Source organism: Microcebus murinus, chromosome 22, assembly GCF_040939455.1.
Source record: "Microcebus murinus isolate Inina chromosome 22, M.murinus_Inina_mat1.0, whole genome shotgun sequence".
NCBI lineage: Eukaryota > Metazoa > Chordata > Mammalia > Primates > Cheirogaleidae > Microcebus > Microcebus murinus.
In genome coordinates, this window is record NC_134125.1 from 1,174,043 (window position 1) to 1,187,578 (window position 13,536).

General features: G+C 61.2%; 1 protein-coding gene across 1 annotated transcript in view; it reads right to left on the reverse strand.

Moving 5' to 3' along the window:
* Positions 1-1,149: 1,149 nt before the first annotated feature.
* ADGRD1 (adhesion G protein-coupled receptor D1) overlaps positions 1,150-13,536 on the reverse strand; it is an 84,509-nt gene continuing 72,122 nt past the window's right edge. Inside the window, exons 22-26 of the mRNA XM_075996415.1 lie at positions 10,203-10,294; positions 6,514-6,640; positions 5,970-6,011; positions 4,406-4,498; positions 1,150-3,249 (exon numbers count right to left, since the gene is read on the reverse strand). Of these exons, the coding sequence (XP_075852530.1) occupies positions 3,154-3,249; positions 4,406-4,498; positions 5,970-6,011; positions 6,514-6,640; positions 10,203-10,294 (450 nt within the window). The 3' untranslated portion in view covers positions 1,150-3,153. The remainder of the gene's footprint in view (positions 3,250-4,405; positions 4,499-5,969; positions 6,012-6,513; positions 6,641-10,202; positions 10,295-13,536) is intronic.

Sequence of the window (13,536 nt, forward strand, 5' to 3'; positions counted from 1 at the left end):
AATCAAGGATATTCAAATAATAAGTTTCACACATATGAAATTGGTAATAAAAATACCAGCAACACTCTTTGCTGGTAAAAACTTTTGAGAAACAAGAATATCAGTGAGAACTGACCCAGGAACCATTTTGGTAAACAATCTGGCAAAATGTCTTGAGAGCCACGGAATTGTTTACTTTCTGTTGCAAAAGGCAGTTTTAAAATTTTAACCTGGAAAATCATCAATGTAAGAAAAAATATATATAAGGAAAAAAGCCATAAGCTCACAGACATCCACGTGCATCCATCTGCTGTTATATGTTAAGGTAGGTATAAAATATATTAAAATATACATATAAAAGATACTGTGTAATATGTATATAATATATTCATATATAAATGACATATATAGTACTGATAAATATGTCTATATATAAATATATGTGTATGTATATATATTTTATATATATTTATATATAATATATATTTATATATGTATATACTTTTATATATGTATAAAAGATACTATGTAATATGTATATAATAAAGATATATAAATAACATATATGGTGCTGAAAATGTATAGATGTTGATATATTTAATATAACACGGGAGCACAGATAATCTAATTGTAAAATAACGCAAGGGTTTTGGTAAAACACGGCATGTACTTGAGCATTTTGGGCACGTCACACTGTCCCTGTGAACAGTCCCCGGCGCCGTGGAAGGCGGTCTGCGGGAACGCGCTGAGTCTGAAAGCGGCTGCACAGCAGAGACGCCGCAGGGCCGTGGACGTGACGCCTCCCGCCTGCAGGAGGGACAGGCAGCGAGCGGAGGGGCCTGGAGGGTGGCGTCCCTGGTCCAGGCGGCCGCGGCGAGGTCCCCCAGGCAGGCAACGGGCTGTGCCGAGCCCGCCCCGCGCCTGCCGTCTGCCCGGGTTCCTGTTCGCGCCCTGTCTCCGGGGACGAAGGCTCCAGAATGGGCATCCCCAGGGTGGGGCTTGCTGGGTACACAGCAGGTGCCGAATACATGCCTGCTGAGTGAGCCCCAGCTAGGGCTCTGCTCACGCGTTTCTCTGCAGACGCGCGCTGAGAGACCCGGTCCTGCGGACGCGTGCTGAGAGACCGGGTCCCGCCCTCGCTCCACGGGCAACAGGTTTTAAAGACCACACTTTATTTTAAGGACAATAAGATTTTATTTCATAAAACCGCAACATATTTTCACTACAAAGTGGCATTCATCACCCTTCGTGTACTACACACTACTTTCACACACGACTCATCCCGATTTCTTATTTGGGGCCAAATTACGTGCAGATAATAAAGTACTACGGAAGCCAAAATACACAGCCTATAAATAAAGTGCCGACTCGCATTCACTGGAAACGAAGGGCTCAGACGGGTTTTGTTCGTTGCTTCTCTGACATATTATCTAGGGGGAGAGAGGGAGGTGACGGTGACACACACGGAGGTCCGTCTGGAACACAGACCCCGAGTGGACTCGCCTCGGCAGAAACTGCACCAGGAAGGAACCCGTGTGTACGCCGCAGGAATACAGTGTTCTCGCTTCTCGGTGCTCGGGGGCGTGACGGGGGTCTGAGTCCCCGTGACTTGGCATGTAGGACTGCAGGTGAACCCGGAGCGGTGGCCACGTGCAGGCTAAGCACACAGGGACACCTCAGTGAATACTCGGGCGCTGCGGTGGCCTGGGCCACACAGCCCGGCCACGGGCCACGGCCACGACTCGTGGGACCTGACCCAAGGCACGTCCCCACCGTGGCGAGGTGGGGGACCTGCAGACGGCTGTCACACTTGGGGGGTCGGGGCTGAGCCGGGGGCCACAGAGCTCGTGGAAAACTCGCTCCGAAAGGAAGCAGCCACGTGGGGGGAGGGGCCTACGGGCATCACGGTCACAGTTTTAAAGATTTTCCAGCATCAAAAACAGGTCTGAGTGTCCTATCTGCACCTTGCACAAACACGGCTGGTGCGGTGGTCACAGTATGCTCACGGCGTCTCCCAACACTCCCGCGGGGCCTTTATTCACATCTCTGCGCCCAGACCCTCGAGTTCCACGGGGCCCGGCCCACCAGAGCTGCGGCAGTCACCCCGCGTGCTGGGGGCCGAGTCCGAGTCCATACGTCGACATCCACACAGAAGGCTCAGCGTCGTCACCTCCCTCCCCATCCGTGGGGACTCGGGGCGGCCCTGCCACGTGGGACCCAAGTGGCCTCGACCGCGGCCCGGTCTGCCTTTGCAGCCACATGAAACAGCCACCGCGCTGCCACTACATGCTCTGCTCACTGGGAACGAGAAAGACACCCACCCCAGGGGAAGGGAAGACTTGGAACCCAAGAGATAAAGACACAGGAAGAGGCCCTGGCGGGAGGCCGCCTGGGCTGCAAGCAGCAGGGCAGCTGTGCTGGGACGGAGGGACCCTCCAGGTGGCCTTGGGCCCCAGTCAAAACTCATGAGGGGGAGCTGAGAAGCCCCCAAGGCAGTGGCATCCCCAGGTGGCCTCGGAGCCCAGGCTGCCGGCCGGGGTCCCCCCGGTTCCTCACACAGGTGCTGGTCACGCCATGTCACACCCATGGGGACCGCCAGTGACTGTGGCCTGCAGCTCTCCCTGACCCCGGTCATGCCCCAGCTGGCACCCGGTACCAAGGCCGGCCCACATAGCCGCGTCCCCGTGGACAGACACGCTCGTCCCTGGCACCGGCTTCTTGTTGGGTCAACCCTGCAGATTGGGAGGCTCCTCCCCACTTGCCCCACTCGCCCCCAGCTGCCTGCACCTGGCCCTCCAGGGGACCCTGCCTGGGGACCTTAACCACCTCTGTGGCCCCCAGTCCCCACGAAGGGGCTGAGGCAGAGCTTCCCCTCCCAGAGCTCGTGCCCCGCTGGGTCCCGGGGAGGCTCACACACAGCGTCACGCGGCCACTGCACAGCCCGGGACCCCAGAGGGCAGTCACTGCAGTCTCACAGCCCGAGGGGGGGGGCCACGCTGCCCACGCTGGCCTGGGCCGGCTCACACGGAGGTGCAGGTGAGGACGCCGGCTCGGGGCCACCACCCCGCGTCCAGACAGCAGTGAGGAGAGGGGGCGGGGGGAGGCGGGTGCGGTTTTGTCCTGCCAGGGAGGGGCCGTGCGAGTGGCAGGCCTGGCTGGTGCTTGGCCCTCGGCTCACACCGCGGACAGGTCCACGCGGTGGGCGGAGTGGCTGCTCTTGTCCCAGGGGCTGAGCTTGGTGGAGGCCATGCCCGGCCGGGTCCCGTTCATCTGCGGAGTACAGAGGGGTGAGGAGTGGAGACCCCGCCCCAGGAGGAAAACTCGAACCCCACGTAAGTGCAGAGAGCTCTGGGCCTGAGGTAAGGGGGGGTCCCCCCGTTGGGGCAAAGCGCAAACTGGGCCAAAGTGGCTCAAGCCTGTAATCTCAGCACTCTGGGAGGCTGAGGCGGGAGGATTGCTTAAGCTCAGGAGTTCGAGACCAGCATGAGCAAAAGCGAGACCCCGTCTCTACTGTAAATAGAAAGAAATTAATTGGCCAACTAAAAATATATAGAAAAGGCCGGGCGCAGTGGCTCACATCTGTCATCCTAGCATTCTGGGAGGCCGAGGTGGACAGATTGCTCAAGGTCAGGAGTTTAAAACCAGCCTGAGCAAGAGCGAGACCCCGTCTCTACTATGAACAGAAAGAAATTAATTGGCCAACTAATATGTATAGGAAAAATTAGCCAGGCATGGTGGCGCATGCCTGTAGTCCCAGCTACTCGGGAGGCTGAGGCAGCAGGATTGCTTGAGCCCAGGAGATTGAGGTTGCTGTGAGTGAGGCTGACGCCACGCCACACCTCTATCCCGGGCAACAGAGTGAGGCTCTGTCTCAAAAAAAATAATAAAATAAAAAAAAAGGATGAGGTTGCTGAGAGCCCTGAGCACGGAGACTGGACTCCTCGGCGCCTGCGGGGAGTGGCCGGTGCAGGGGATGCAGCCCTCCAGGACAGGGCCGGCCCGCTGCCGTCTGTGCCCAGGCTCTGCCTGTTGGTCGGCTGACCTGTCAGCCCCTCCGTCCCCAGACTCAACGCAAGTCCCGGCCCTGGGGACTGGGCAAGGGAGAGGCTGTGGCAGCCTCGTCAGGGCCAGGCAGGACGTGGGGACGAGAATGACCAGTGTCCCCAGCCTCCTGCCTGCACAGCGCCACCCCTCGGGGCTGGGGCTCTGGGGGAGAGGCTGAGCCTGCAGCGCCAGGCATCCTCGGGGAGGCAGAGGCCACACGAGGTCAGAGAGCCGGAAGGCAGCCTCCGGGGCCAGCCTCCTTGTAACCACCACAGGAGCGAGAGCCCTGGGGCCGGGAGGGCTTGGGGGGGGGCATTTGGAGCAGGGTCAGCCGGGCGGGAGGAAGGGCTCACGACAGGACGAGCACCCCCCAGGCACTCACGATGTCCGAGTGGAAGGGCTTCCCGTGGGCACTGCGGGCAGAGCTGCTCGTCAGGGACCAGACCTTGGTTTTGTGCTTGAAGGCGGCTCTCACCTTGGGGAGCGGAAGGGAGGTTCGTTAGAGGCAATTTCAGAGGCTGAAAGAACAGAAACCAGGCTGGGCGCGGTGGCCACGCCTGTAATCCTAGCACTCTGGGAGGCCGAGGCAGGCGGATTGCTCGAGGTTGGGAGCTCAAAACCAGCCTGGGCAAGAGCGAGACCCCGTCTCTACCAAAAATAGAAAGAAATTAATTGGCCAACTAATATATATAGAAAAAATCAGCCAGGCATGGTGGCGCATGCCTGTAGTCCCAGCTACTTGGGAGGCTGAGGCAGCAGGACTGCTTGAGCCCAGGAGTCTGAGGTTGCTGTGAGCTAGGCTGACGCCATGGCACTCACTCTAGCCTGGGCAAGAAAGGGAGACTCTGTCTCAAAGAAAGAACCAACGAACAAAAACCGGAGCTCGTTCTGAACGGTCTCTGGGAATGTGGGCTGAAGGGAGGCCCCGGGGCGGGGACAGATCTGGAAACGCCAGAGTTGGAGGTGGCGGTAGCTCCAAAGCAGCCACCCGTGTAGCTGACTTGGCAGCGTGGACCACGCCCCCCCCACAACCGGGACAGGCCTGGCCTCTGGTGGGCTCCTCCCCGCTCAGCAGGGACTGACCCGGGCAGAGCGTGAGGATGGAGACCAACACACAAGCCAGCACACGCGTGGGCGGGCCGTGCGTGGTTCCGAGGCTGCCCCGCCCTGCCAGGGGGATCCCAGTCCCTGGGCCCTGCAGCCACGTGACACTTCCGACACGGGCACCGTCCTCCCCAGCAACACTCTCGGTCCCACTGCCCCCCCACCCCGCCGGCCTATCCTGTCCCTGCAAACTGGCGTCTCCACTGAGCATGCCCAGGCGAGGCGGGGCGGGACGGGACGGGGCGGGGCGGGGGGGGGGTCACCATCCCAGAGGCTGCCCCCCCCAAGCCACGGCCTGCAGGGCCTTCAGTGACAACGGGCAGGGTGCCAAGCCCATGGTGCAAGGCAGACGTCCCACCATGGGACTGTGGGCCCCGAGGGGCAGGGCTGCGTCCAGAGAGCCCCCCTCAGCCGCGTCCATGACAGTGCAGTGGCCCCCCTCGTGCCGCCCGGCACCCTAAAAGTCCTCCGCCAGCTCCCGCAGGCAGAAGTCCTCCTCCCCACAGCCCAGCAGCCTCCCCGGGCCCCGGGGGGACCAGCGGGAACACGTCTGCACCCTGCTCTCCCCAACTCCCCAGACACCCCTCCCCCAGCTCGGCTCCCCGCCCGCCCTGCCTCCCCAGTCCCCGCGCAGGGGGCGGTGCCTGCCGTGACGACATCAGCAGAGACAGGATGCTGGCACGTCGCCTAGCAACCGGGGTGGGAGAGGAGGGGCTGCTGAGGGCTGTCACGGGCCAGGCCCAGCCGGGACTTTGTCCCCAGACGCCAGCCTGCAGGGCGCACTGGGCCCCTTCAGGATGACGCCCCGCTCCGCGCTGGCAGGACGTGGGGGGGGGACATACCTCTGAATTCAGGAGACAGTGGAAGAGGAAGATGAACAGTCCCTGGGGAGGAGGGGAGGAAACACGGGGTTAGAGCCGTTTGGACGTCATACAGGCCCTTTTCGGAGGCGCTTCCCAGCCTTGGGCCCTGCGAGTGGCCCTGGCAGGGCTGGCTGTCGGGGACTCGCTGTGACCGGATCCCGTGACCCAAGTCCACGGGAGGGAAGGCGTCTCGGACCCTGGGTCTAAGCCAGACCCCAGGCAGCAGCTGCAGTGGGGCGCCCCTCAGGTCTGGGGGTGCCCATCCTTGGTCTGGGGGTGCCCGTCCTTGGGTCTGGGGGCACCCATCCTCGGGTCTTGGGGTCCCCGTCCTCGGGTCTGGGGTCCCCATCCTCGGTCTGGGGGCGCCCGTCCTCGGGTCTGGGGGCACCCGTCCTCGGGTCTGGGGGTGCCCCACGCCAAGGGCTCATGAGGTGTGTGACGGGGACAGAGCCTACACCCCCTCCTGCCTCCGCGGCAACCTGCTGTGCACACCTCCCTTGCAGGGCCGGCCGGCGGGTCTCACCTGCAAGGAGTTGAGTGTGGCAAACAGGTACTGGAAGACCAGGGCCCGGTCGTTGACGGCGAGGACGCCAAAGACCCACGAGGTGCCCAGAATAGGCAGCAGCACGGCCACCGCCTTCGCCGTCAGCCTGGGAGAGAAACGGCTGCGGTCACTCGGGGCGGTGGGTGGACCGGCGTGGGCTCGCGGATGGGCTTCTGGGTGGGGCGGACCAAGCCCCTGCAGGGTTGAGACCTGGGGTATAGGTCACCTCAGGTGAGGCATTTACCTGCCGCGAGCCTCAGGTTCCCCCAGCTTGGTCCCCTCGTGGCTGGCAGCAGGAGAGGGCTCTGGGGAAGGCTCAGTTCCCTGCAGCGCTGAGCGCCAGCCCAGCCGGACCAGGACGGGAGGAGAGCCCCACCCAGGCCTGCGGACTTTGAGTGTTCGCAAAGACAAGGGGGAGGACGCAGGCAGGAGGGGCGGGATTCGGGGGGACGGAAGCCGCAAGGGACCCCGTCTGTAGGGGACTGACATATATTTTCCCAGTTTAAGGATTAAATTTAGCGAGTAACGTATGTGTTCTGCCCAGAGCGTTTGAAAGTGATGTGTTCTGGACAAGGTCCTTGTGACAAACACGGTTGCTGCCCAGAGGCATGACAACAGACCTGAGTCTCTGCATTGAGGGGAGAGCTGCCCAGCCCCTCGATTCGTGGAGGCCCGGAGGCCACACGATAAACACATTGCTCCTTTGATTGCTGGTTAGCCCCATAAGATGGGTGGTTAGTCAATGACCGGTAAGACCCCTCAAGGGAGGGGCGACCTAAGCCATGCACAGCCGCAGGGGATCGGCCTAAGAGCAACTGGGGAGGAAAAATGCCCCCGGTGGCGGCCTTGCCCTACCTTGCTAATCTCGGTCTGTGATCTATGCCTGGCGCCTCTAGCAACTGCCTGGAAACCTTGAGTCAGGAGACATCTGTGTCCTCAGGCTACGTGTTCCGGAACGTTTATGGCTATTGCTGCCACGCCTGGGTGGGCACGTACAAGGAACTAACTTTGATTTTGGGGGTATAAAATTAAAACGACTGGTGCGTTCTGCACTGCAGTCTTGTAACCGTCTTTGTGTGTGTCTGTGCGTCTTTTTGTGTTCTGTGTTCATTCTCCGTCCTGCACAGGGGCCATGACACCCACAGCATCTGTAACTCTGGGAGCTGGGAGACGTCGGGAAGGGGTGGCAAGGCCCTGGGATGTCCCAGTCCACTCGACACTCGCACTTGCCACAGTCCCGTCCCCCCTGACTTCTGAAACACCGGGGCTTTCCACCGCGGGGCCCCTCTGTGTTTGAGCCTCACAGAAAAGTCTAGAGGCCGAGGGGGCCCAGCTGCTTAGGCCAGCAACCGCCACCTGCCTCGGTTCACCTGTCATCATGCGGCACGGTGGCGGTGAGTCTGTCCCCGCCACTAGACTGCGAGTTCCCTAAAGCTGGGACTGTGTCTTCTCCCCTCTGCAACCCCAAGGCGCAGCCCAGCGCCGGGACGCAGGGGCCTCAGGGAACGGTCGCTGGAATGAATGAATGAATGAATGAATGAATGAAGAACAAATGGATGGAAGTACAAAAGTGCCACACGTGGACCCAGGGCCTCCCAGGAGGAGGGGAGACGCGACCAAAATGAGCTTCCTGGTCAGGAGCCCAGGATCCTGGCAAACTCCCTGCAAAGCCCAGGACCGCTCCAGCACTTCGGATCTCAGGGAAGCTGCAGACAGCGTGTTCTCATAACGTTAATGCAATAAAAATAAAACACCTGTCTCTAGGAAACAAAAGTATCGGGCATTATTCAGCCACAGTCTTGAGTTCATGGAGAGACCATGTTTGAAAGGATCAGGCACTGAGAAAAATGTGCTACTTTTAAAGTGGTGGTTTTTTTCTTAAAAATAGAGCGATGAGAGAAGATCTTGGGGAAACAAGTGGAAGCTCTCTGAGGACTCTTGTTAACACGGCCAGAGCCACCAGTGTCTCCTTGTCACACGCAGAGGAGAGGGGCCCTGGCCCCAGCCGAGGCCCTGGGCAGGTGGGGCTGCAGCCAGTCACCTTTAGTCCCCACTGCAGCCGCCCCCTCTGCTGTCCAGGGCCACCCTGTCGTGGGTGCCCAGGCCCTGTGTGAGTCCCCACCCGCCACACCCACTGCTCACAGGTGAGCTTCCTCGCTGGAACGAACAAATGAATGAATGAACGAATGAACAAATGGATGGAAGTGTGAAGGTGCCACCCGCGGACCCAGCGCCTCCCAGGAGAAGGGGAGACAGGAGTGGATGAGGCTGCTTCCTCGGAGGGTGGGGGTGGGGCGGGGGGACAGCGGGGTGGAACAGGGAGGGAGCACAGGTGTGTTCTGGGGTCCTGTGGGGGGCCGGGGCTCAGACGGGGCCGAGCAAGTTTTCTCTGGGGACAAGAGCTGACAGACTGGCCACGAACGCCGGGTGAGGGCCTCGAGAGGGGCAGGGCTGGGCCCCTCCCAGCCAGGCCACGGTAGGGTGGGGCCGGCCAGTCTCAGGCACGGAGGGTGGGGGACGTGGCTCTCGGCCCCGTGAGCCTCTTCTCGCCCACACAGCCCTGCGAGGGCTCTAGGGGCTGAGAGGCCCACGCGGCTGGGCCCCCGTCAGCTCGGCTCACGGCGTCTGGAATTTGTTACAGAATTGTCATCTCTTCCATCTGCGGCCGACTTATTTTCCATCTCGGCCTTCTCATCAGGAGAGATGCCCCGCAGGGCAGAGCCGACAGAACATCAGCTGCCGGGGCCAGGCCGGTCGCCACGGAAGCCGCCAAGTCCCCTGAGAGGAGCTGCCTCCCGTGTGGGTCCCTGTGGTCTGGCCACTGCTCCCGGGGGGCTCGGTTCCGGGTTGACGGGTGAAGCCCGCCCCTCTCTCCCAGCCTGAGTCCTCCTCCTCCTCCTCCTCCTCCTCTTCCTCACCCAGGCTCAGGCTCCGTCTGAGCAGGGACAGAGACTCTCCTGTGGGCTGAACCCCCCCGCCCCTGCCACAGCCTCTGCCCCCGGGGGACCAGAGGTTGGAGGAGGGACCGGGTCCCGGTGACAGAGCCGGCAGACCATTCCTGTGACATAGGCCTCCACCCTCTGACTTCACAGTCCCTGCTTCTGCTCTCGCCAGTCTGGGTGGGGTTTTCTGTCACCTGCAGCCGGCAGGGCCCCCGCGGGTACGGGTCAGGAGCCCCCGACGGCAGCAGGACGCGTGGGTGGAAACCCCCAGACACCTGTCCCCTCCCCAGAGGGGCCTGAGCACGTCGGGGAGCTGCTGTCTCTAGGACCAGCCTCCACACGCAGCCCTGCACGGGGGACCCTGTCCTCCTGCCATTCCACAGTGGGGGCAGCCAGACGTCGAAGGCTAAATAACTCGCAAGGCCCCAGCAGGTGGCGGGGTGGCTGGGGGGTGGGCAGTCTGGCTCCAGCACACCCCCAGCTGCCTCTCTCCTGGGGGGGGGGCCAGGGGACATCAGCAGAGCCACTCGTCACGCACGGGGCCCCAGGCCGCTCAAGGGCCCCGTCCCGCATTGCAGGAGGTGGGGACACGGAGCCAGGGGAGGTCGTGACGCCCAAGTCGCCCCTGAGCTCGCGGCGGGGGGGCCCGGTCCAGCCTGGGGCTCAGTTGATGGCCCTGGAGTGGCAGAGCGGCCGCAGCCCCGCTGGTGGCCAGAGGTCACTTACTTGAAGGCGCTGGGGTCTCCGTGGATCTTGTAGTTGTCGGCGCTGATCTGAGAGATGACCCTGGTCACAGCGACCAGGATGCCAATGTTGACCTGCGCGGGGAGAGCAGCGGCGGTGAGGGTGGCGGGGCCGCGCCCACCGCAGGGCTGAGCCCACTGGCAGCTGCCCCTGCCCCCACCACCCTGCCCACCCGGGTTCCTGAGCACGGCAGACGTCACTGGGCCAAAGCTGCTGTCCTCCCCAAGTCCCTGGGCCTTTTCCAGCAAACAGCACGTGGCTCGCCTCAGAGGCCGCCCGCACCTCAGGGAGGAGAGCAGAGACGTGTTCGGGGCCCAGGGACGGGCCAGGGAGGGAGGGGAGGAGCGTGGACCTCGGGTCGGAGCCTCATCTCAGCATTGGCTCGCCCCGGCAGCGCCCCCGAGCCCTCTGGTCCTCGTTCCCCGCTTGCTGGGAGACGCTGAGAGCCCCAGCTGCTCGGAGACGGGAAGTCCCAGGCGCCAGGCCCCGGCACAGTGCCCGGCCCTGTCTCCTGTCCCGGGCAGCAGCCGTGTGACCCATGGAGTTACAGCAGAGGGGCTTTGGCTTCTGCCCACACCGGGTTTGCTGGGCACCTCTGGGAGGCTGCCCTGGGGACCCACGGGGCTGGGCGGGGCACGGGGGTCCCTGGCGAGGCTCCAGCGTGGCCCATGCCCTCCCCTGGGCAGCCCCCCCATGTCCCGAACAGGGGGTGCAATGCGGGGGACAGCGAGGGAGGTGGAGCCCCGATTCCCCCCTGCTGCAGGCCCACAGCGGCGTGTGGGGCTGTGCCGTGGGCAGTTCTCCGCCTCGGCTTTGAGAAATCCGGAGGTCACTTGCAGGTGCATGAGGGCCCGGCTCCGGGCGCAGACCCTGCCTGGACGCTCAGGCCTGGCCACAGGCACTCGCAAAGGCTCTTCCTGGCAGGCCTCACGGGGGAGCTGCTGTCCCCCGAGCACCAGGGCCAGGGCCTGGCAGTCCCAGGGGAGCCGAAGGAAGGCGCGGCCTCACCCCGCCCGGCACCCACACGCCAGGCCTCACTGAAGGCCCTGCCGCGACCACAGTGTCTGGACCACGTCCTCTCCGACTCAGCACCTGGCGCCCTCCCACTGTGAGCCCTGCCTCTCCTCCCGCCCAGCTCCCGCCCGTGAGCCGCCTCTGCTCACGGCTCCCTCCCGGCCGTGCTCCCCGGGGAGGCCGTGCTCCCTGCAGCCTCCCGCAGCCACCGCAGCAAGCGGGCACGATGAGTTGCCCCTCTTCTGGCTCCTCCTAACCGACCGTCTCGGCCCCTGCGCCCAGCCATCTCCCCAGCTCGGCCCCCCAAGGTCAGCCCACCTGTTCCCTCGTTTCCTCACCTGTCAGGTGAGGCTGATGACACAGGTGTCCCACGGCCACGGGAGAGAGAGGAAAGGAGCCGACGGCTCAGCGCCCAGTGCTGTGTCCGCACAAAGAGCGCCCAGCACGGCGATGCCCCCAGCCCCCCTGCCTGGCCGGCTGCATCCCAATGGCCAGAGAGCCGCGCCGGCCTAGGTCTGGGCTGGCGGCGTGGACGGCAGGGTACCGGGTTCGACGCAGCTGCGTCCCACCCAACTCGGCCAGCGGCAGCGCCAGGGCGACTGGCGCGCGGTTATGGCTTCCAAGAGTGGGCGGCTCACTCTCTGGAACCTTCTACCCACGCCTTTGGGGCGGGGCGCCTGCACGGCTGGTCACCTTCACCCAAATCCGCAGAGAAGCCCCAGGACACCGGGGCCCTGGGACGGGGTATCGAGGAGACTTTCTGTGCAGCCACCCTTAAGCTTCTCTTTTAAGTTTTTGAGCCACGTGTGTCACCGAGTCAAGAATCGGGTTATTCAACTAGATCCCCATTTGAATCAATTATAAATTAAAGGGGAAATGACACGACACCCAGTTCCTGCGAACGCCCCAGCAGTGTCAGGGGTCAGGAGGAAGGCACCGCCCTTGCGGGGTTCCGGTGACGCAGGCGGGCAGGCGGCGGGGAAGCCGTGGAGGCCGGCGGCCCCCCAGGGAGGACGGACAGCACCTCCGGGGAGCCTGGCCGCCCCCCAAGCCCCCGAGGCCGAGCGTCCCTCCTGCTCTGCTGCTCATGGCCAAGATGCGCGTCCCTGCGGCAAAGCTGGGGGGACCACACGGCCGCCACGGACTCTTCCCAGGAGGCCCCTCACCCGCTTCTACGGCAGCAGCGTCACCCGGTCCTGACGGCAGGGCCCTCCCGACCTAATGGCCCGCTAACCTTGGTTCCACCTTCAACACTGGCTCCTGGGGGGGGGGGAGTTTCCAACACGGGGACTCTGGGGAAGCCTCCGACCCACAGCTGCCTGTGTCTGCATTTACATGTCTGCATCCGCACGCATCCACGGACGGCCCCCGGCTTGCCGTGGTTTTACTAGCAGTTTTCAGCTTTACGGCGGTGGGGAAGGGGCTTGCGCTCGGCAGACGTCGTCCTTTGTGTGCTCACACAGCCAGTCTGTCTTTCACTTCCAGTCAAGTGTCCAATGCATTGCACGAGACGGTCAGCACTTCATTATAAAATACGCTTTGCATTAGACGATCTTGCCCAAGGGCAGGCTACTGTAAGTGTTCTGAGTGCGTTTGAGGCAGGCTAGGCTAAGCTGTGAAGTCTGGTAGGTTATGTGTATTATATCCATTTTCAACTTGTAATATTTTCAATATATGATGGGTTTATGAGGACTTAAGCCCATCATAAGTCCAGGAGCATCTGTATTTCCCTGTAGCTGTATCTATATCTATATTTATGTATCAATATCTCTGTATCTGTGTCTATATCTGTATCTGTCTATAACTGTATCCACGTATCTGTGTCTATGTATCTGCCTGTGTCTGTATCTCTGTATTTGCAACTGTATCTGTTTCTCTATTTGTATCCATGTATTTGTGTCTATGTATCTGCCTGCATCTGTATCTCTGTATTTGCAACTGTATCTGTTTTTGTCTCTATTTGTATCCGTGTATTTGCATCTATGTATCTGCCTGTGTCTGTATCTCTGTATTTGCAACTATATCTGTTTCTGTCTCTATTTGTATCCGTGTATTTGCATCTATGTATCTGCCTGTGTCTGTATCTCTGTATTTGCAACTGTATCTGTTTGTCTCTATTTGTATCCACATATCTGTGTCTATGTGTCTGCCTGTGTCTGTATCTCTGTATTTGTAACTGTATCTGTCTATATTTGTATCTATGTGTGGGTCTGTATCTCTGTATCTGTATCTGTGTCTGTCTCTACGTGGCAGGCAGCCACTCTGGCTTCTACTCAGGGGAAGCAAGAATTTCAGCTTCTCC